The sequence below is a fragment of the Microcaecilia unicolor genome, chromosome 3 (assembly GCF_901765095.1).
Source record: "Microcaecilia unicolor chromosome 3, aMicUni1.1, whole genome shotgun sequence".
Lineage (NCBI taxonomy): Eukaryota > Metazoa > Chordata > Amphibia > Gymnophiona > Siphonopidae > Microcaecilia > Microcaecilia unicolor.
In genome coordinates this window covers 349,557,713-349,581,969 of record NC_044033.1, presented here as the reverse complement: position 1 = coordinate 349,581,969, position 24,257 = coordinate 349,557,713, and the positions used below count along the sequence as shown (strand labels likewise).

The 24,257-nt window shown below is 43.1% G+C and overlaps 1 protein-coding gene across 1 annotated transcript; it reads left to right on the top strand.

Annotated features, from left to right (window-relative positions):
- The first annotated feature begins 556 nt into the window (after window positions 1–556).
- On the top strand, window positions 557–23,776 carry HDDC2 (HD domain containing 2). The gene is made up of 6 exons (XM_030198487.1): window positions 557–666; window positions 5,607–5,728; window positions 7,913–8,015; window positions 10,897–10,965; window positions 21,380–21,518; window positions 23,624–23,776. The coding sequence occupies exons 1-6, from the start codon at window positions 598–600 to the stop codon at window positions 23,719–23,721; spliced, it is 600 nt and encodes a 199-aa protein (XP_030054347.1). The 5' UTR covers window positions 557–597; the 3' UTR covers window positions 23,722–23,776.
- The last annotated feature ends 481 nt before the right edge of the window (window positions 23,777–24,257 follow it).

The following is a 24,257-nucleotide window of genomic DNA, read 5'->3' as shown; positions in this document are numbered from 1 at the left end:
AGCTCCGCCTATTGGCTTCAGCCCATATAATGCACTAGAATAAGGAAGGAATACACCGTCTCCAGTTTTCTTCAACCTCCTTGATAGGGTTGCTGGCGCGCTGTCACGCTACAGAGAGACTTGGAACGCAATAAGCTAAAAACACACACTGAGAGAAGCTATTGGAGTACCAGAATGAGGCTTGGAAGGGAATGTACTAAGAGAAGCTATTGGAGCACTACAATGAGGCTTGGACATATAGTGACTACTATTAAACCTCCTTGGTGAATACCGTTCAAAATGAATCTCACAAGCTGTAAGATAGTAGTTGAAAAAAACTGCAACTGGTTTTAAAAAGTAGCCCAAAGTGGCGGAAACTCGCTCAACCGCAACAAGGCCGCCAAATAACTAAATAGAAAGGAGGACAAATAAAATCTGGCAGAAGAAGTAGAACCTTCACAGACCAATCATAATCTGGTTCACGTCCGGTTTTGAAGGAGCTTCCGACGAGCAGGGACTTGATTGGCTGAGCCGTTGTTTTGGTGTAAGGTTGCCAAGACTAATCTCGTACACTTCCGAGAGTGGCTACCTGCCTGCTTTCCTTTTTCCGGTTGTTATATGGCTGACTCGGCTGCTGGCAGCATGAAGAGCTTACTGCAGTTCCTGAAACTCGTAGGACAGCTGAAGGTAAGCTGCATTAAATAGCTGCTTGCTCTGCTCTCGTTTTTCCTGTCCAACGTATGGTTGAAGTTGCCTTTATACTGTGTCTATGGTCCTTTTTCTGGGGCTGACTGTGGTCGGCTTTCATGGTGTACTTTAGGGTGTTCCATGAATGAGCTGTGCCATTAGCAGAGCACCTCCATTATACTGGTAGAGTCAGGATCAAGTTTTATTTATTTGTTGCACTTGTATCCCACATTTTCCCACCTATTTATTTATTTGTTGCAGGCTCGATGTGGCTTACATAGTACCGTGATTTCGATCGCCAATTCCGGTATGAGAAATACAGAGTAGTATTGCGTTAGAGTTCATGAGTGACAGCAGTGGCGTAGCCAGACCTGACTTTTTGGGTGGGCCCAGAGCTAATCTTGGTGGGCGCTATGTATATAGGTATGAGTAGTGTTTCTTGGGATACAGGTGTGCAAGGTGAGCGGAGGAGTGAATGTGTGAGGTTTTAATAGTAGGCAGCAGTGCTAGTGAGGTTAGCGGGCATTGCAATACAATAAAATGTTGTTGTGATAAAGAAAAAATACTGGAGTCTTTGTGTAGTCGATAGTTACATTATGCCATATCAAACCTGACCAGACATAAGACTACTATAATGGCAAACATATCAACGTTCTGTTGATAAATCTCTCGTCCGTCCCTTTCTCCTCTACTCCTAATTTAAGACTCCGTTCCTTTTATCTCGCTGCACCTCACGCCTGGAATGGACTTCCCGAGCCAGTACGTCTAGCCTTGTCTTTAGCCGTTTTCAAGTCCAAACTTAAAACCCACCTCTTTACCACTGCTACGCCCCTGAGTGACAGAGTAAATTAGGTAGCTGCACCTCATGCCTGGAATGGACTTCCGAGCTTGTACGTCTAGCCCCGTCTTTAGCCGTTTTCAAGTCCAAACTCAAAACCCACCTCTTTACCACTGCTACGCCCTTGAGTGACAGAGTAAATTAGGTAATCAAGGAGGAAGAGTTAAGTTTTGTCCAGTTCTGGTATAGGTTTCGTTGTGTTGCAGGGTTCAGGTGTTTAAGTTGTCACATATCACTTTCCCTTGTTTTGTTTTTCCTTCAGGTTAGGTTTTCAAGATAGCCTTAATGAGTGTGCATGAGGGAAGTTTGTATAAAACAGGTCTATGAGGTATACAAATCTGTCATATGCATTAGGGATAACTGAAAACCTGATCCATTAGCAGCCTTTGGACACTAGGGGTGAAGACAAAGGCCCTAGGTGAATTCTCTGTTACCCCCCCCCCCCCCCCCTCCAGTCCAGGATCTCCCCTTCGCTTGCTTAGACTCTTTTAGTCCACAGTCTCTTCTTTCCTCTCCCCTGATGGCAGCAACTTTGGATGTGGTTCCATGGGCCAGAGGTCATATGCAGCCGTTACAGTGGTCCCTGCTCAGCCGTTGGTCTCCGTTGTCCGAGGATTATGCTATTTGGCTTCCTTGGACGGTGCTGACTTGCTTCACCATGCACTGGTGGCGCCTGCCGGAGAATCTTCAACGTGGCATGCCTTTTGCCACTCCGGAGTGGCTGGTAGTGATGACGGATGCCAGCCTGTCGGGGTGGGGGGCTCACTGTCTCGGCCGGACAGCACAGGGCGTCTGGACTCTGATGGAGTCATGGTTGCCAATCAGTCTCTTGGAGTTGCGGACGATTCGCCTAGTGCTTCAAGCCTTCGAGGCATTAGTTCGGAACCAGTTGGTCCGAGTTCTGTGCGACAGTGGGACAGCAGTAGCATATGTCAACCAGCAAGAGGGAACCAGGAGTGCTCAGTTGGCGGCAGAAGCCTCTACCCTCTGCCTTTGGGCGGAGAAGCATCTCTCGCTGTTGTCAGCAGCTCACATCACTGGAGTCCTGAATGTTCAAGCGGATTTCCTCAGCCGGAACCGGCTGGATGCGGGGGAGTGGGAACTCTCTTGAGCAGCTTTCAACCATATCGCGTCCCTTTGGGGGGTTCCGGTGATCGATCTGATGACACGCTTCTCAAATGCCAAGGTGCCCCGGTTTTTCAGCAGGGGTAGGGAGTTCGGATCCGAGGGTGTAGACGCGCTACTGCAGCAGTGGCTTCAGGACCTGCTGTACGTTTTTCCTCCATGGCCCATGATTGGACGGGTGATCGGCAGGATTGCTCGTCATCCGGGAGCGGTAATTCTGGTGGCCTCGGATTGGCCCAGGTGTCCTTGGTACACGGATCTAGTTCGTCTGCTGATAGATGATCCGTTGCCCTTGTCGAAAATCCTCGATCTTGTGATTCAGGGACTGGTGGCTATGGAGGATCCCGCCCCCTTTGGGCTTACGGCTTGGCTATTGAAAGGACTCGTCTCAGGCGAAAAGGCTATCCTGAGTCGGTAATTGTTACCATGCTGCAGGCGCGCAAGCGTTCCACATCTTACGCGAGAGTCTGGTGAACGTTTGTCTCTTGGTGTTTGTTGTCAGAGATATCGGCGGAGTCGGCTCCGCTTGTGTCTATCTTGGCCTTCTTACAGAAGGACTAGATAAGGCACTTTCCTTGAGCTCTCTAAAGGTCCAAGTGGCAGCCTTGTCCTGTTTCCGAGGCTGTGTCTGCGGTTGCTCGTTGGCTTCTCATCCAGACATGGTTCGTTTTCTCCGGGGCGTCAACCATGTTAGACCTCAGGCTCCGGTTTTGCAGGAATGGAATTTGAACCTGGTGCTGCGAGCCTTGCAGGGTCTTCCTTTTGAGCCCCTGTGTAAAACATCCTTGAAGGATCTTACTTTGAAGACGGTGTTTCTGGTGGCGAAGGCTTCTGCTAGAAGAGCATCAGAGCTTCAGGCTCTGTAGTGCAGAGATCCATTTCTTCGTTTTTCGGAAGCAGGAGTGTCAATTCGACGGTTCCTTCCTTTCTGCCGAAGGTGGTGACTTTTTTTTCATGTTAACCAGGAGGTAGTTTTACCAGCCTTCAGACAGGAGGATTACCCTAATGATTTTCGGGGGTTGCGGTGTTTGGATGTCAGATGGGTTCTGATTCACTATTTGGAGGCTACTATTTATTTCCATCTGTCAGATCACCTTTTTGTGCTTTTTGCTGGGCATAAGAAGGGGGGAATGGCCTCCAAAGCTACGGTCGCCAGGTGGCTTCGGGAGGCGATTGCATCGGCTTACCTGTCCTCGGGGACCTCTTTGCAGGTTCGCGCGCACTCGACTAGAGCTCAAGCCACTTCCTTTGCAGAGTATCGGCTGGTGCCGTTGGAAGACATTTGTAGAGCAGCTACTTGGGCATCGGTGCACACCTTTTCCAAGCATTACCAGCTAGATGTTGTGGCGCGTCGGGACGCGGCCTTCGGTGCCTCTGTGTTGGCTTCCAGAGGAGTTCGGTCCCGCCCTACTTGAGGACTGCTTTGGTACATCCCACAAGTCTCTGGATTGATCTGGAGATGCAATGGAAAGTAAAATTAGTTCTTACCTGATAATTTTCTTTCCATTAGTCCCATCAGATCAAATCAGAGGCCCTCCCTGGGATTCAGTTTCGACCATTCTGTGATCTTTCCTGTTGGGTTTGTTGGTTCTGTTCACGTTCCTCTGTTAGTCTAGGGGTTTAAAAAAAAAAGAAGAAGAGTTCTTTGGTTAATTGGCAGCTTTGGAAGGTTTTCCCTTAAAACACAGGCTGCTCTCGGAGAGGCGGGAGAGTATGGTATTTTCCAGGATGATGTTCTATTACTGCTTTGGTATCATTCATACTGAAGTTAAGCTGGCTGCACATGCCCACTGGTGGCGAACTTCGGAGTTCTCGCTATCTCCACCTGCTGGTTGAGGGACATAACCCACAAGTCTCTGGATTGATCTGATGGAACTAATGGAAAGAAAATTATCAGGTAAGAACTAATTTTACCGTGTGCATTGCACAGCATAGTAGTGGGTGGCCTCAGTGGACCTTGTGGTCTTTACTGCAGTCACATTTCTTTGTTTTCTCAGATATGCTACTGTTTAACCATTTCTGTACATCCTAACTATGCCTGCTGTGCTTGGACTGTAGCTTTTCTTAAAGATTTTTGAGCTCCAAGGAATCACTGCAGTGTCATTTTTGGTGCTGGGTGAGATCTAGGCTGACTCTTAACACGTTAGTTCTTTTGACCTGTGAACGTGGCATTAGCATGACACATGGCAAAATAAGCTGGCTGGTACAGGTTTGGTGGTAGTGCATCTCAGCTGCCTCAAAATGTTGGACTACAGTTTGAGGAACTTTTGTTCTAAAACATTTCTTTAGAAATGTAAAATGGGTTGTTTTCTGTGATTTGAGGCTTGATGAGGAGAGCATTCTCACTCTGCAAAGTGGTCCTGCACCTGATGGTGGAATCTACCAGTGAGCTGGACACCACTCTTGTTTCCTCCTGCCAGGCTCCACAGGTGCTTCTGGGAGGATGGCATCAAACCTGCCAGACCAGAAGTTCTTTTCTCTCTAGGTTATCTCCTTAGATGTGCCCAAAGCACACTTGGGCAAGTCACTTAACCCTCCATTGCCCCAGGTACAAATAAGTACCTGTATACAATATGTAAGCCGCATTGAGTCTGCCATGAGTGGGAAAGCGCGGGGTACAAATGTAACAAATAAAAAATAAAATTGTGGTTTGTACAGAACTGCCTTGTTTCTTCTGGTTCACAGTATCTTGGTGTATTCTGTTCTATAGTTCTAACTAGTAATAATCATGTGTGTTATTTGGGAGGTGAACATAGTCAAGGCCGACGTTTGCTTAGTACCCTCCCTGTGCACAAGACACTGTGGTCATAAAAATTGTCTTGCCTCCTAAAAGCTCACAGTATTAAGTTTGAAGATAGAGGCAGATGGCTGTTCTGAAATTAAGTGGCAAAGGGTGTAGAAGTATATCAGCCCAGCTTTTGTACTTTTTCCTTGCACTATGCCCCTTAATGTGAGGTTTCTTCATTTTTCATTCTAGAGAGTTCCTCGCACAGGCTGGGTCTACAGGAAAATAGAGAATCCAGAGAGTGTGTCGGATCACATGTACAGGATGGCAGTCATGGCTTTCTTAGTGAAAGATCAACAGTTGAATAAAGACAGGTATGGATATTCATTGTTTTGGAGGGTAGGGGGTCAGGGAACAGGTATCACTTTAGTTTGGAAAACTTTGCCTAGTCATCTACTACTTACAGAACAATCATATTTAAAGTTTAGGGCCTAGTTGAAAGCCCATTTATTTTCACAAGCTTTTGGATGTGCATGGGAATTTTGAGCACAGGAGACATCTCTCGGTTCTTTTTCTTTCCTGTCAGTATTTGTAGTTCCTTTTTCTTTTCTTTAATCTTGTATTAATTTTAATTTTGTAAACTGATCTGTTTGGTGATGTCAGAAGGTTGATATAACAAGTCCGCACTAAAGGTTAACATTATACATTCTGTGCAGGACTTCAGGAAAGCTTTATGTTTCACCATGGGAAACAAAAGTAAGCCTGTCCTGCTGAGGGATTCCACTCATCTGGCCTCTTTTATGTAAAGTAGTAGGCCTGTTTCTTGCAGTTTGGCATGCGCCACATTATCAGGTTTGTGAGGTACTCAGGGGACTCATTATTCCTGATCAGACATGGCAAATATCTCTTTGCTGATAGCAGCAACATCTGGAATAGGACAGAGGAAGCACATGGATTATGATCATGGTGCAATGCAGATTTCCAAAAATATAGTCTTGAATATCTCCAAGTGGCAATAAGGCAGAGAGCAAGTCCCACAGCCATAGTGGAGCAATCTTTATCTGTGCCACTGTCTCTCCTCTATCTTTTGAAACACAAGGAGAGACGGATAGGCAGGGCCACCTTCTCTCCATGGCTATCCCAAGGAGCCACACTTGGAGATATTAGGTGCCTGGGAAAGGAGGATGGACTGCGGATGCAATTGTGTGAGGGAATGGACCAGAGTTTGAGGTGGAGAAAGGGATGACTGGGAATCAAATGGGCTTAGTTCCATATGAAACAAGTCCTTCTGTGCATATGTATGCATCTTTGTGTGTGTACATCTCTGTTTTGAATGCTTATCTGTTTTGTTTACGTGTGTGGGTGTGTGTGGTGCACATGTAACGTAGTAACATAGTAGATGATGGCAGATAAAGACCTGTAGGGTCCATCCAGTCTGCCCAACAAGATAAACTCATTGCATAAGGTATGGCGTGATACAACATATGTATGCTTGATCTTGAATTGTCCTTGCCATTTTCAGGGCACAGACCGTAGAAGTCTGCCCAGCACTGGCCTTGTTCTCCAACTTCTGAAGTTATCATCGAAGCCCATCCAAATCTGTCCAGCCACGATCAGGGTACAGACCGTAGAAGTCTGCCCGGCACTGGCCTTGTTCTCCAACTTCTGAAGCTGAATCTCTCCAGCTATGATCAGGGCACAGACCGTGGAAGTCTGCCCAGCACTGGCTTTACTTCACAACTATTGGCATTGCCATCTGATCACTGCTAAGTTTGTTTGGTTCCATACCTTGTATACAAGATTTTTTTGTGTTTATCCCATGCATTTTTGATTCCATTACTGTTTTCATCTCCACCACCTCCCGCAGGAGGACATTCCAGGTATCTACCACCCTGTCCGTGAAAAGTACTTCCCTGACATTATTCCTGAGTCGGCCTGTGTGTGTGTGCACATGTGTTGTGGGAGGTAGTGTTTTGGAAGTAGTTTTAGGAAGTGTGTGCAGTTTGTGAGGTGGTGGGGCAGCTGGAAGGGGGAAGTTTTGGGTTGTGGGGTACAGCTTGGAGAATAACAGCTTAGTTTTAAGGGTTGGATGCTGTTTGAGTGGTTGGGAGAGTAGAAGAAGTTAGAAAAGAGGCATTCTCTGACTGCTGTGTATGTTTTTTGTGCTACAGAAACTGGAACTCCTCTCATAGAAATGTGTTGGGTCTTTATTTGGGGGGGGGGGGGCACTTATTTCTCCTGAACTCCTGGTCTGATTGGGCCCTTCTTTTTTGAACTCCATGTCATTTCTCCACATACCATTTTCAGAGAGTTACTTTGTCTGAAAGAGATTGTTGACCTTGTTTGTATAATCCTTTCTAACTTTAGTTGGGTTGGAAAGAATAACAGGATAAAGACAACCAAAAGATTGTTAGCACAGAGTGTGTGATAAGTACGTGGAAGTTAGAGGCCCAGTGTGCAGGTGCTGCTGAGTGGGACAGCTGGTCTTAGTGCACTCTGGCAAACAATGTTAAAGTGCTGTCCATTGCATGATGGTGCTCTCTCTCTCCCTGCGCTAGGTGTGTACGGTTGGCATTGGTGCATGACATGGCGGAGTGCATCGTGGGTGACATAGCGCCGGCAGATAATGTCTCAAAAGAAGAAAAACATCGACGAGAGAAGGTTAGTATTGGGATGTATTCCAAGTGCATGCTTAGGCACTGCAATTTACTCTTAGGCTTTTTTGGGTCCTGTAGCTTCCTACTGGTTCTGTTCCCAGATAAGCCTATCTGCTTTGAGCCTTCATTCATGGCTATAGGATACGTACGTTCTTCCCATTTTCACCTCTTTCCAGGTCTGGATTTTAAGCATTGCTGTTGTGTGATGGCTGGACCTCCCTCCCCCAAGTATCTATAAACACTGTCTGCAAGGCATAGAAAGTAAATTAGGGAATTTAATCTGTAAAATTTGATAGCTTTTTGAAGAGCACCTCAAAGTGTGCTTCTGAAAGTTTTTTTCTTTTAAATTTCCTTAATCCTTAAGAGATTGGCAGGTATTCCTCTAGATGTGGGCTATGTTAGAAGTTTTGTTTTTTTTTTAATTTCTTTTCTTTATATGTTTCTATGTATTGGTAATACAATTTGACAAAAAAGTCACATCAAAGTGCTTTACAAGCCAAAGGAAAATTAAAATATACAATGAAAATGTAAAATAAGCAGCAAAACATAAAATAATACTATTTACAAACACCATAAAAACAATAAATATAGTAGTTGGTGTACTGTTTGCATCTCCTCCTAATTATCCAACTCCAGCAGGAATTACTAAGTGGAAAAACCCAGGGGCTGATATTCAGCCACGATAGCTTGAAATACAGCAGTCACTGGCAATTGATGGTCTGTTTCAAGACTGTCCAGGTAGTGTCAGGGTGGTAAGCCAGGAGTTATTTAGTTAGTGTGATATTCAGTTCTCTAACTGGGTAACAGTCAGTGTAATGTTAGGACAGCAGAAAGACCTATGCTTCGAGGTGTATAAACTAACAAATCTAAACCATGCAGAAATTTCAAAATAAATGGCAACTTAAATTTAACTGTTGCCTTAATTGGCAACAAATATATCTTACACCGATGGGGTTGCTCTGTGTTGCAGTGGGTCTGGTCTAGACAAACCAAAATACTCATAAGAACATAAGCATTGCCATACCTGGACAGATCAAAGGTCCATCAAGCCCAGTATCCTGTTTCCAACAGTGGCCAATCCAGGTCACAGGTACCTGGCAAGATCTCAAAAGAGAAACGGATTTTATGCTGCTTATCCTTGAAATAAGCAGTGGATTTTCTCAAGTCCATCTAATAATGGCTTATGGGCTTTTAGGAAATTATCCAAACATTTTTTTTAAACCCAGCTAAGCTAACTGCTTTAACTACATTCTCTAGCAATGAATTCCAGAGTTTAATTACATGTTGAGTGAAGAAATATTTTCTCCAATTTGTTTTCAGTTTACTACCTAGTAGCTTCATTGCATGCCCCCTTGTCCTTATAATTTTTGGAAAGAGTAAACAAGCGATTCACATCTACCCATACCACTCCACTCAGTATTTTATAGACACCCTTGTCAATATTAAGTACCAGTCAGTAACTATGTCCAGACTTGGCCCCCACACAGATATGTACAGCACATTGGGCCAGCCTGGCACTGCACACAATGATGTTAAATTGAATTAAATAATCATTTAAAAAACATTGGGCCCTGTTTACTAAGCCATGCTGTAGGCATGCTAGTGTTTTTAGCGCATGCTAAAAATTAGTGCACACTAACGCTAAAGACATCCATAGGAATATATGGGTATATCTGGCATTAACGTGCACTAAATTTTAGCGCACACTAAAAACACTGGCGTGCCTTAGTAAACGGCCCTTTGAAAGGTAATTACTGTTCTCCGTGTCTTAAAACACAAACTGCTGTCTGTCTTGTGCAGCCTGATGATATGTCTATAAATATCGGGAGTGATTTAAAAAAAAAAACCCAAATCTTTCATGTCGGTAATTTTTTTGTTTACCCACATAAATGTCCTCCTTCAGTGTGGAAAAAGTATGCATATACTTGTAACTACAGGGCTTAAAGGGGTGGATTTTGTTTGGAGGAAAAAAGTGTGTATGATGATTTCATCTTGAAATTGTCAGCAGTATTCTATAGCGTACTGCTGCAGTGCAGACAGAAGAGTACGCATGTGCACATGCCTGATGAATTTTCTAATAAACTTGGGGGTGCATGGGTACAAAGTTGGGCACCTCAGTTTCTCCATACTAGACCCATAATTCATAATATGCATTAGCTTTATGAGTGGTAGTTGACAGGGTGAAATGTGTCTTGATTAATACTCCATTGGGCAGAAGAAATATTGGGGTCAATATTCAGTGTGGTTTAAGCAAGCAGGAGATTCTTTTCTGCCTGCTTAAACCATGCCAGGTGGGCTGACTGGTGAAATTAAGTGGCCCAACTCGTGTCATTTTGTTTCATAAATGGCCCTATTCTATAACACTGCTTGCAATTTTTTTGGCATGCCCATGCCTGTCCTCCAGCCACTTTTGAGTTGCAGGCACCCGATGTTATAGAATAGTGTTTGGATAGATTTGCATGCAAATCTAAAATATTTTTTTTTAATTTTATTTTTGTTACATTTGTACCCCGCGCTTTCCCACTCATGGCAGGCTCAATGCGGCTTACATGGGGCAATGGAGGGTTAAGTGACTTGCCCAGAGTCACAAGGAGCTGCCTGTGCCTGAAGTGGGAATTGAACTCAGTTCCTCAGGACCAAAGGCCACCACCCTAACCACTAGGCCACTCCTCCACTCCATTAACTTCAATAACAAGGCCAATTCCTAGTTAATGGCTCGTTGACTAATTTAGTTGTGTACGCATTTTGGATTTGCGCCAAAGGTTTGGCATCATATATAGAATCCAGGTGACAGTTTACAGTGTGAGCGGTAAATGCTGTTGTGTGCTGTCTTGTTGGTATAACGAATTGTGTTCTGTCATTTTTATCACTTTTTTTTTTTCTAGGAAGCTATGGAGCAATTAACTCGCCTGCTTTCTGCAGATTTGAAAAAAGAAGTGTATGAACTCTGGGAAGTAAGTTTAATAATAAACAGTCTCCATCTGTCTATCACACTCCCATGAAAAGAATCTCATGTTATAAAGTCCTGTTTTGCTGATCAGTCGTATTCTGAACCTCTAGTCAATCAAGTACACTGCCAGCCAGCAGCAGAAGAGAATTATCTCCTGCTCCTTTCCCCACCCCCAACATGATTTAAACTGGAAAGGAGAGGCTTTCGATCTGTGCTGCTCTCATTACTTGCTATGTGGTGTCGGTGTACCCAAAAATCTAGCAGACCTGCTTCTGAAGTGCCAGTTGAGCAAGGAAAATGCTTAATTACTCACTCTTGTTCCCCGGAACTCATGTAGTCAACATAATACAAGACCCCTTTTTTAACTTAAAAAAAAATTTATACTTTTACAAAGTATGAGCTGTTTTCATGTGATTAGACCAAAAGGAAAAGTTTGTGATTGCATACTGTTAAGGAGGGAAGAAAATGACTTTAGTTTCTGAAAGAAATAACATTTATGCTGCCTCTGAACAATTCATTCATGTCTAGCCTAAGACTATCACTATTTGCTATTTCAGATGTCCTGTAATTATTATTTTCTTCTCATAAATATAATTCTTTTTTTTTTTTGTAATTTGTATCGAAACCCATTAGGAGTGTGCATTTGGTTTGTATGAATGCTGACAATTTTTTTATACTTATGAAGTAATGTGTACAGTTGGATTTTGTGTGCACAAAATATTTCTTGCATGCATACAATGCTGGCAAAAACTACAAATGCTTACAAAAAAAATGAAAACCACTAATTTGTTTAAATTGAAGACTGACCAAATTTTTTTTTTGTGAGCCATGCACATCCCTAGTAACTATTTTTAATACGTTATCTTAGTCTTTCCTCATGCGTTAATCTAAAAATCACTGTGGAGAAAGATTTTTGCCTTTCAAATATCAAAACTCAAAAATAGTCTAAACTGGAGTCATTACCACTTAGTACCTATTTGTGATTTGCGCTTGGGAATATTGGCATTTACATGTGCATCTTGCATGCACTTTGAAATTCCAATTTTTAGAAAGCCGGTGTTTGGACATATAAATTCAATATGTGCGTGCATATGGCAAGAGGGCATGATTTTGGCAGGGCTAGGGTGGGGCCAAGAAATACAAATGTACATATTTTAGGAGAGGAATGCATGTCTGATTTCCATGTCAGGAATTAAACCTCGGGATGTCTATTTTTATAAAGGTGCTTGTTTTGGGCAGCACTGTACAAGATAGATTTGGTGAGATGAGCCGCTTATTCCCCAAGTGTCTATCCCTCTCTCTTCCCCCCCCCCCCCCCCCCCCCCTCACACACACACAGTTGATAGTGCCACATGATTTTGGGCTCTGTACCTAATTGGATAACATAAGACATCTGAGTTTCCAAAATCACAGACATACATGTCTAATTGTCAGCAGTACCTGTGTAAGGTCTGACTCTTAGACATGTATGTAGCTTTGTTTTCTCTGATGTTTTAGATGTTGATAGTTTCAAAATAGATGCATCCACCTGGAGGAGGAGTGGCCTAGTGGTTAGGGTGGTGGACTTTGGTCCTGAGGAACTGAGTTCAATTCCCACTTCAGGCACAGGCAGCTCCTTGTGACTCTGGGCAAATCACTTAACCCTCCATTGCCCCATGTAAGCCGCATTGAGCCTGCCATGAGTGGGAAAAGCACGGGGTACAAATGTAACAAAAAAAATATATATATAGCTGGCACATATGTTTCCACTCTTTCATCTATTTTAGAAAAGGCTCGACTTTGGCAGCTCTTTTTCTGAAATACTACTGGAATTTGACATATCCTGTCTGAACTTCTCAATTCCAGTCTTTACATCCTATCTAAAATCTGCCTGGACATCACTACTACTTTTATCTTCTCTGGATGTGTTCCCTTTTTACTCTGGTTATATATGTGATTTTCTAAGTTGCTTTGAACTTCAGAAATAGGTTCTAAGTTTTTATTTAACAATTAAATAGATAAATAGTATATTTTATTTATTTATTTATTTGTTTATTTATCAGCCATAAGGAACTGAAGAGCTCAAGTTCTTGGAGACCATCCTTGCAGTTCTAGATCCCTTATCTTGAAGAAGCACTTTTAAATAATCTAGTTCCATGAAAATACAGACTTTCTCTTGCAATTTAATAATACATTTGCTTGGGAACTTTTGGAAGGAAGGAAACTTTAAACATTCGGCCAAGCCCCAAACTAACGCTGCATCAAGAAGTGGCATTCCCACTATTTTTTATTGAAGGTTGTACATTAACATTCAGATTAGTGCTCTTGGTTAACGCGACGCAGGCCTCCTAGTTAAGCAATGGTAAGTATAATGTACTAGCTGGCTAATTCTCCCATTCCATGTCCCCTGACTGAAAAATGCAGTAACGTGTGGAAACAGGCAAACTACCACAAAACCCTTTAATGTCATATATCAGCCATGTTAATCGTGTGTTAAATGCTTAGTGCCTTGTAGTAAAAGGGACACCTAATTTCTAAAGAGAAATTTTAATACCGCAAAGCAGAGTTTGTTTTTGTTACATTTGTACCCCACGCTTTCCCACTCATGGCAGGCTCAATGCAGCTTACATGGGGCAATGGAGGGTTAAGTGACTTGCCCAGAGTCACAAGGAGCTGCCTGTGCCTGAGGTGGGAATCAAACTCAGTTCCTCTGTTCCCCAGGACCAAAGTCCACACCCTAACCACTAGGCCACTCCTCCACTCCAAGAACACTATGCCATGATCAGAAGAAATGAGAAAAAAGTTGTTGAAATGTATCCGTCTGGAAAAGCCATTATTTCCAAATTAGACAATAGTGAATCTTCCCAGGAGTGGCTCGCCTGCCAAGGGCACAGCGACAACTCATCTGGGAAGTTGCAAAACTTCCCAGAGGAACCTTTAAAGAACTGTAGGCCTCTCTAGCCTCAGCTAAAATCAGTGTTTATGACTCCGCAATAAGAAAGAGACTAGGCAAAAATGGGATTCATAAGAAAGGAGCAAGGTGGAAACTGCTGCTATCCAAGAGTAATATCTATGGTCGTCTCACATTTTACAAAATATACCTGGATGATCTCCAAGCCTTTTGGGATAGTGTTTTACGGACAGACAAGTCGAAAGTGAAACTCTTTGGATCTCATAGATCCCATTATTTCTGGTGTAAAGCAAATTCAGCATTCCTCAGTAAGAACATCTTCTCCATGAACAAGCAGGACAGCATATTACCACAGATGGGTTTTCTAGAAGACTTTGGTAGCGATGACTACGCATGTGTGTGTACTCCCCCCCCCCCCCCCCCCCCCCGCCCCCTTCTGCTGCATGGAACCAGGCAGTGGACTTTTTTTTTTTTTTTTTTTTACTGTGGAGTTGAAAGGACTTTTTGTGTGTATGTGTTGCTCTGAGCATGTTTCCTTTGACGACATTCCCTGCCTTTTTTTTGTAGCCTTCTCATGTGAGTGGTGTGGAGCCTTTCTGTATTCACTTTCTTTTGTTTTCTCCTATTAGTCTCTTAGTTATTTTGGCATTTTTAAGTTTATTTTTCCACAGCTCTCTGGCCCACTTGGGCCTGAGTTCTTTAGCTGGAATTTGTTCTCATTTTTCCAACAATTGAGTTGTTAGATTTTTCAGTGGCTAGTTTCCCTCCAGTGTCCCAAAAAACTCACAGTGGTTTTAAAAAAATGTTGTTGGTATAGCAAGTTCATGTCTTTGGCTGTGCCTAGGACCCAACTACAAGGCCTCTAATTGTAAGCTCTGTCCTCAGATGCAGAAAAGGAAAGAGTCGAGAGGTGCTGCACAAGAGACTTTTTGGCACTTCTAAGTCCAATCTACTGACATCAGCATTGGCGGCATCAATCCCCATGACTCTGCCTATCTCTGTGTCAGGTGTCAGTAATGCCCGTTGGATTCCACACCAAGGATATGGCATGATTCAACGTTGTTCTCATCGGCACCAAGAGATCCTGATGTCAAGCGGAGGCAGAGCAACAGCTACATTGGACCTCCTCAAAGCCCGGTACCAGGATGTCTGGGTCACCAGCGTTGCTGGTACTGGAGGAGCATCGGCACTTTGAGAACTGTTCCCCCTCCATAGAATCGGTAGTAATGCAACAGCCTTGCTGAAGTTGAGACCAGGTCTCTGATTTTACCCTGCTATCTTCTCAAGCTGTACCTGCACGGGCACCGGCCCCACCTTTTCCAACCCCTTCACTTGAGAAGCAGTACTGGGTCATGTTACAGGAGGAGCTGGAGTGTATCCTGGCTTGGTGCAACACGGAGGTATCGAGGGCATCAGTGTTGACCTTAGTACTACCATAGCTGTTCTGGAGGACTCATGACCTGCTTGTTGTCCTTGCCTTTATGCTGGTGCCCTGCTGGGCATCGGAGCCAGTTCTGGTTGAGATGGTGCTTCTCTCCAGTCCATTAGGGAAGGAAGACCCATTCCTTGGCACTCCCGTCCAGTCTGACCATGAGTCCAGTGGTCCAAGGTGGGCAGACACTTGGACATCTTGGGAAGAGTGCTGAGTTTGATTCAGTCTGCTTCTGGGTGTCTGAGTTGGAATCCCCTTGTCTCGCCTCAGACTCCTCCCCACTTCAGGAGAGGTGAAGTTCCCTCCCTCCCCCTAGTGGAGCTCTCTTGTCACCTGTTTGTGGAAGATGGCTCAGGGCTCAGATGTTGGACATTAACTATGACACCCCTTTCAAGGAAGTTGACAGTGCCCATGCGTGTGCAGATGAGAAACTGGGAAACTCCCTTCTCTCTGCAGCCCATTCGCAAGAAGGCCCAGATTTGGGAAGCAACAGCTTCCTTACCATTCAAAGGTGGTTGAATCTGCCCTCAAAAGGGCCAGAAGTTTCAGGACTTTTACCTTCATGCAGTCTTTCCAGCTCTACACAAGCCTCTAATTGAAGAAACTTAGTGCGCAGTGTGTCAGAGTTTACAGACATTCTGGCTCCAGAGCAGGCTTTATAGCTCCACCAGCTAGTCAGGACATGGCTCAAGCAACCTACGTTGCTTTCGATGTGGCGTCCAGAGTCTCCACCATAGGTATTGGCATGTGCGGACTCGCCTGGCTGCGTGCTTCAGACCTTGATCTGGTGGTTCAGAGAAAACTTGTGGACTTACCCTGCCAAGGAGACAATCTTGTTGGTGACAAGGAAGAGGAGGCCACTGACTTTTTATCAAGAAACAGGCTGATACCATCAAGTTACTATCTTGACCCACGCCTTTATTGGAAGGTTTTGGGCAGTAGTCGGAGGAGGCCCTACTTCTCTGAAAGCTGTAGGTTCATTCCTTCTGCCCAACCTTTCCAACAATCTTGGGGCCCCTTTCCACATGCAGAAGTGGGCCCAGAAGACCCAGACAACTCCCCACTCACAGGGGGCAAGCTTTTAAGTAGCTCCAAGAGAATATAGCCACTGTAAAATTGACTGTTCCAGATGACCTATCTGTAGGAGGGATGCTGAATTTTATACAAGCAAGATAACCCTGTATAACCTCATACTGGTGGGTTCCTGAAATAATCTGGGTGGGTTATGCCCTTCATTGGCAAGAAGTCCCTCCAGATTGCCTGCTGATAGCATTAAAGTTAAGTTCTCAGCGCCAGGAATTGCTTGCAGAGAAACTCTTCCCTTCTGCAGGCTCATGCAGTCAAACCCATCCCATCAGGAGAAGGGAAGGGATTTTATTCCAAGTATTTCCCTGTGCCCAAGAAAATTGGGGATGTCATCCCATCCTAGATGTAAGGGCCCTGAGCAAGTACCTGGTCAAAAAAAGTTCAGGATGGTTTTCCTGGGCACCCTGCTTCCCATGATTCAGGCAAACGATTGGCTATGCTCCCTGGACCTAGAGGATGCCTACGCCCACATACAGATACATCCTGTGACTGGAATGTATCTCAGGTTTCGAGTAACGAAACATCGTTACTAGTATCGCGACCTGCCTTTTGGCCTCGCACTCGCTCCCAGGGTCTTCACAAAATGTGTTGCAGTAGTTCCAGCATTGCTACGTGGACTGGGAGTACATGTGATTCCCTACCTGGACATTTGCTTAGTAAAGAGCACATCAAAGGAGATGCTCAAGAATTAATGTGGCAAACTATTAATGTGCTGGACTTGCTAGGTTTCATTATAAACTAGGCAAAGTCTCGCCTCTTCCCAGCTCAACGATTGGAGGTGCAATTGGTGCTTACCAACACTTTGTGAAATGTAAGCCCATTTCTGTTCCAGCCTTTAGTTAGCTTTATGAGACACTTGTCATTCTCACCCAGCTGAGGAAAGCTTCTTTTGAGTTACTAGACTCTTGCCTTCTGAAGTACCTGACCTGGAAGGTCTTTTTTTTTTTTTTGGGTAGCAGTAACTTCAACATGCAGGATCAGCATGAGTGTGGTATGCACATATGACCCTGCCAAAGGCTTCTTAAACATTTTGGACTCTTACGTGACATCATCTGACAAAACCCATCTGTGGTAAAGTGTCCTGCTGTCTTTGGAGAACACCTTCTACAGATTAGTAACTTCACTATACAAATAGTCAAACATGGTGTCATTGCGTACTTGATATACCGTCCTTCTGACATCACCAAACAGAGTGGTTTACAAAACTACAAATTATTTACAGGAAAGAAAAAGAACAAGGAAAGAGAGGGCTGAGCAATGTTTCCTGTGTTCAAAATTCTCAAGCACCCCCAAAAGCTTCTGAAAATAAATGGGCTTTCAACAAAGCCCTAAATTTAAATATGATTGTTCTGTATATAGGTGAATAGTCAAAGTGTTCCAAAGTGAAGTGATCCTGTTCCCTGATCCCCTACCCTCAAATCATATAATGAATATCCATACCTGTCACTTTTTAGTGGATGATCCTGCACTAAGAATAAAAGGCTCATGGATTTGATATGCCACCTTTCTGTTGTACATCCAGTTATTAAAGACAGGTACTTTATCTGTCCCAGTGGGTTCACAGTCTGTTTTGTACCTGAGGCAATGGAGGGTTAATTGACTTGTCCAGGATCACAAGGAGCTATAATAGGAATCAAAGCCAGTTCCCCAGGTTCTCAGCCCACTGTGCTTCTGCTGCTGCTCTACTCCCGTGTGGGGATCCTTTGCCGCCTCATAACCTGGAAAATTTGCCATTGTTGGAGGAGTCATGAGTTTTGTATTGTACCAGAATATTCTTAAGGAGGATATCCGTACTTCTGTCAGTGAATTAAAACTGAAGCAAAATTGGGTTAGGTAGCAAGACAGTGATACAAAACACAAAAGCAAGTCTACATCTGAATGACTGAGGAGAAACAAAATTAAAGTTTTCGACTGGCCTAGTCAAAATCCTGACTTGAACTCAATAGAGATGCTGTGGCAGGACCTAAAATGAGCAGTTCATGCATGAAAACCTAAGAATGTATCCAAATTAAAGCAGTCCTGCAAAGAAGGACATCGGCGATGTAAAAGACTGATACCAAATTAAAGGAAGCATTTAGTTGCAGTTATTGCTTTTAAAGGTGGTGCAACCAGTTATTAAGTTCAGGGGACATTTAAGTTGTTACATGGGTGATATGAGTGTTGGATGATTTTTGCTTTTTAAATAAATGAAGTAATAACTTAAAACAGTTTCCCTTTCTCTAATATGCAATAATAGGGGAATCTAGAGGAGAGGATCTTTTCACATTACTATATAATAAAAATATATATACTTCTTAATTTTACAAATTGTCAAAGGAAATATATATTGGCACTGACACTGCTGCCAAAACCACTTAAAGTGAAGCAATCTGATTAGTTGAACACCTCCCCCCCACCCCACCCCCAACTCTGAGGAGCTTTGTAAAGCTGAACAAGACTTCATAGAGTGCATGAATAACCATTCGGATGGAGGTCTAGCATTCTAATCTGCTTGCTTTTTCTATCCTACCTTCAATCTTCTGTTCTTTCATGCTTTATCTTTTGAAAGAAAGAAAGAAAGTAAGTGCAAAGGTATAATCAGTTCATCGACTCTCACAAAGCTACTCCTGGCCCCCTGCTTACTTTTTCTTTTCAGTTGCATTCAAAAGTAGTTTTTTATTTTTTTAATTCTTTTCTTATGCTGATGATATCAGTGTGTATGTGAACAAATGCCCAGCGCAGAAAGCAAAACCATGACACCAGCCATGTGATGGTTCTGCCCTAAGAGGGCGAGCCATAAGCAAGCTTTAAGCAGGAAAAAAGTGGGCAGATGCACTGGAAGAAAATATGTAACCAAGAAGAAAAATTCCTCCAAGCAACAGGATTAAAAATAGAAGCAGCTGAGCAGAGAGAGGAGCTGTCACACCATTAAAAATGCGGACAGATTTAACACTTCCACCAATAAAAGGGAAAATTTTAATATTTTCCACGCCAAACAATTTAACATTTAAAATACAGGCTGGCCCACAGAACCCACATTTATTATTGTGAAAGAGAGGGATTGACCCACATTTGCCAATTAGTAGAGGAGGATGAAACTGTTATTGCACCTTTTTTCACTTATAACTACGTCTTTTTCACCACATTTTTTATCTTTCAATTATCTAGCAGCGGTTTGACGAGACCACATGATTATCTTCCAAACGGTCTTTTTCAAGACTATTATACCACTGTTGAGAATCAATTACATCATTATCCAGTCATCTTTTGTGTAAGAGACTGTTGTGACATCTTCAAAGAATCTCCCATCGTCATTTTTCTGAACCACCCTGCACAGCAGACTCCTGATGCAGGCCTGACGGCCGAAACACGACATTGTGTCGAGTCTTCGAAACTCTTAATAAACTTTCATTTTAAGAACATCCTCCAGTCTCTGATATCCTTGGTCGCTCTCCCACTTTCTGTTCTCTGTTGTCTTTACCGTGGGGCGTTTGAGTTCTCCGCTTGCCAGCGGATTTTCTCTCACATTGCCCTATGCTACAATGCGTATTGTCTATACTTTACATCCTGAAGACTGGTATGCTTACCTGCAAGTTCGTCCTTATGTTTTGACCATGTTGAGAGACCATCATTCAGTTTTTGAGGCATCACACTTTGATGATGCCTGGCCATTGGCAGCAGTCACAGATGGCCTGATGGGTCACTTTTATGAATTCTTGAAACAACCCCTTGGACTCCATTCATTGTATTTAGTGGTAACTCGTTGGATTACAGAATTTGGATACCAGGACATTGAGAAATTCCTGTCCACTTTGCATTCAGCTCCTTTGCTTGTTGAGAGTGTGCAATTGCAAGAACTTCATTATAAATTCCTGATGCATTTGTATATCCATCCCTCTCAGGCTAAGAAGATGGGACTCCCTTTGCCAGGTATTGGAAACAGGATGCTGGGCTTGATGGACCTTTGGTCTTTCCCAGTATGGCAATACTTATGTACTTATGATACTTGTGTGAGGTGTGGAATTCTAGGTGCCTCCTATAAGCACTGTATCTGGGAGTATAACATAGTAAATGACGGCAGGTAAAGACCCGAACAGTCCATCCAGTCTGCCCAACAAGATAAACTCATTTTACATGTTATGTGATACTTTATATGTGTACTCGAGTTTGATTTGTCCTTGCCATTCTCAGGGCACAGACCGTAGAATTCTGTCTAGCACTGTTCTTGTGCTAAAAGTTCTGAAGTTAACATCGAAGCCACTTAAAATTTACACTCCATCCCATCCATATCTATTCAGTTACGATCAGGGCGCAGACTGTAGACGTCTGCCCAGCACTGGTTTTGCTTCCCAATTACCGGCATTGCCACCCAATCTCTGCTCAGATTCCATAGATCCATTCCTTCTAAACAGGATTCCTTTGTGTTTATCTCATGCATGTTTGAATTCCATTACTGTTTTCATCTCCACCACCTGCTGTGGGAGGGCATTCCACATATCTACCACCCTTTCCTTGAAAAAATACTTCCAGACATTACTCCTGAGTTTGCCCCACTTCAACCTCAATTCATGTTCTCTAGTTCTACCACCTTCCCGTCTCCAGAAAAGGTTTGCTTGCAGATTAATACCTTTCAAATATTGAACGTCTGTATCATGTCACCCTTGTGTCTCCTTAATGTGGGCTCCTTGTTTTTTTCCTTTTGATGATAGAATATACTGCATATTTTTCCTTCATTTCTTAATGTGTATCGGGATAATATAATCAAATATATAAACAGTCTGCTCCACTCTAGAAAACAAAAGGAAGATGAGTTGGGTTTAAGAGGAACTTGTTGAATATTGGTTTGTGTTCTCAATAAAGTTTTACTATTTATCCTTGTGCCAGTTTCATCTGAGAAGATCCACTTGTGATCATCTTCTCTTCTCTGTTTTTGGTTGTTATTCCTAAGGTCACATAACAAGCTTAACTGATATCATACTTTGCAGTTTGATTTCAAGTGCTTTGATTGTAATTGACTGTATGTTTGTGTAGGAATATGAGGGCCAGTCCAGTGCAGAAGCCAAATTTGTGAAAGACCTTGATCAGTGTGAAATGATTCTTCAGGCACTCGAGTATGAGGAGTTGGAGAAAAATCCTGGACGGCTGCAAGAATTTTATGATTCAACAGCAGGTATGATTTGATTGACTTTTTGAAAAAGTAGATAAAAGGCCATACAGCCAATCCAGTCTGCCCATGCATATCATCTGCTAAGCTCTATAGACATTGTCCTTCAGAGATCTTCTGTGCTGGTCCCTTGCTTTCTTCAATCCACATACTGTCCTTGCCTCCCTCACCTCCACTGGAGTGCTGTGCCATGTCTCTACTACCCTTTCCATAAGTACAGTATTCAGGAAAAGTAGGCTAGCTGTATTCTCATAGCCCAGTGTGGACGCTGACTAGCAAGATAATTGTAGAACTTTCTAGCAACGTTCCACTGTGCATGCGCTGGTGCCTACCTTCCCAAAACGTGAGTGCAGGTCCCATTGAGGCATATTTTCAAAGCACTTTGGGAGGCTAAGTTCCATAGGTTTCTATGGAACTTTGGGAGGCTAAGTGCTTTGAAAATATGCCTCATAGTCTTCTATAGTTCCTTCCCTTGTGGGTATTTTTGGCCCTTTTAGTTATATTTTTTCCTTTGTTATATTTTGTAGTGTTTTCAGATCTTCCTCTTTTTTTTGCGGGTTGCTAGGCCCTTTTAGGCCGGAGCACCGATCTCAGTTTGGACTCTGCCCCATTTTTACTATTCATAGTTGAGGAGTTTAATTTGGCTGCAATTCTTTTCTTGTTTTCCAAAAGACCCCCAGTGTCTTCAAAAGGTGTGCCTAATGTAATTGGGTGATTTCTGTGATGGACCTGTACAATTGGTGCATCACTATATTGGCCACCTCGAGCCATGGGCCATTTGAAATGCTCTAAAGGCTGTCAGAGGTTGGCTACAGAACCAAATTATTCTAATTGAAACAGACAACAAGGTTGCATTGTTCTATGTGAACAAGCAGGAATCCTACCCCTTGTGTTAGGAAGCAATGTGGATGTGGAAGTGGGTCCTCCTTCACGGAATGGTCCTCTAAGCCACATACCTACCAGGAAAGGACAACTGCCTGGCAGACAGACTGACCAGGGTTTTGCAACCACACTAGTGGTCTTTCAACATGAGCATAGCCCGCAAGATCTTCCAAGCATTGGGCACCCCCTCAGTGGATCTTTTTGCTACTCATCTCAACATCAAAGTCATCCAGTTAGGCTCAGATCACATGGCAGACTAGCCTCAGATACCTTTCACCTACATTGGTTGGGGGGGTTTCTTCTGTATGCGAATCCTCCAATACCTGACATAGAGAAGACTTGGCCGAAACTCAAGCAAGACTGGGGAACTATGATACTAATTGCCCCTTACTGGCCAAGGCAGATCTGGTTTCCTCCTCTTCTGGAGTTGTACTCTGAAGATCTATGGAAATTGGAGTATTTTCCAGCCCTCATCATTCAGAACAAAGGATCTTTTCTGCATCCCAACCTTCAGTCCCTTGCCCCTCATGGCTTGGATGTTGACAACATAGAGTTCAAAGAGGGTGTCTCTCACATCTTGCTGGCTTCAAGGAAAGATTCCACTAAGAGGTGTTACTCATTTAAGTGGACAAGGTTTGCCATCTGGTGTGAGGGCAAGACCTTAGATCCTCTCATTTGTCCTACACAAAAACTGCTTGAATACCTCCTGCACATCTTTGAGTCTGGTTTGAAAATCAAGATAAAAACTTACATTATACGTATATGGTAAATTTATTATTTTGTACTTATCTATATTTTTGTACTAGATCTAAAGTACTTTAGAACCAGGACAAAAAATTTTAAAGCCTAATATCAGTAGGAGTTGGAGTGTAAGTCGGTCAGTAGAAAACTAGAAGATCTGGAGTCGACGGTTTGGTGTACCAATTCCACAGCTCTGCCAATAAGGCATTGTTAAACTGTCATATCAAATATACTTAAACGTACTTAAGAGCTTTAATCGATTTTATTTCCGTCTTTTTAGCACTTGGGTAAGTAAAGGTAGATCCATCTGCTCACTGCCTCACCAAGAAGGGAGGAAGGTAAATTTTCTCCTGGAAAATAAACCATTATAAATTCATTTTTCTGGGTTCATTTTCTGTGATAAAAATGTTCCTATCTAATTTTTTACATTTCTTTCTTTCTTTTTAAAATCTTGTTTATTTAAAACTAACACTTGTGTTGCTTTACAGGAAACTTTAGTCACCCAGAAATAGTCCAGCTTGTTGCAACCATTAATGAAGAAAGAAATTCAAATATTGCAGCAGCCAGAAGTGAACCACAGTCTTGACACACTTAAACTGCAGTATGCTGCCATGCAGAAATAAAGTATTTATTGTTTTACATTTTGGCAATGTGTGTGTTTTTTTTAATGGATGTTTTGGTGCTGTATTACGATGGATTGCATTTTAGAGGAATTGTATCTGATGGGCTCTTCAGAGCATACCCCACATCTAAGTCCCACTTACTGTCTTGGGAAAAAACAGATGAGGGGTTCTGAAGGGCAACTGGTAATAGGGATGTATGTGTTCTCAAGCAATTGAATCTTATTATGTTGGCCAATTTGTTTTGTGTGTAGGCCAACAATTTACAGCACTTAAATGTATATCCCAAACATTAAAAATCCACTTTTATATAAAGCAGCGATTTACACATGTAAATCTCCACTGTGTGCATATGGCAAGGGAGGGGGGGGGGGGGGCACGGTTTGGGTAGGACTAGAGCAGAAGCAAAAACTACATGTGTGTTCCCCCATTTCAGAAGGGGCATGCATGTCTGTGATCAGCATGAATAGAGTTGGGATTTTCAGCTGCTCCTGTGTGTGTA

What these genes read in the sequence shown, in the direction of transcription:
- HDDC2 (XM_030198487.1), top strand. Translation starts at nt 598, where the DNA reads ATGGCTGACTCGGCTGCTGGCAGCATGAAGAGCTTACTGCAGTTCCTG. An exon ending in AAAAACATCGACGAGAGAAG is followed by an intron (nt 8,016 to 10,896) that starts GTTAGTATTGGG and finishes TTTTTTTTCTAG; the next exon opens with GAAGCTATGGAGCAATTAAC. An exon ending in ATTTTATGATTCAACAGCAG is followed by an intron (nt 21,519 to 23,623) that starts GTATGATTTGAT and finishes GTTGCTTTACAG; the next exon opens with GAAACTTTAGTCACCCAGAA.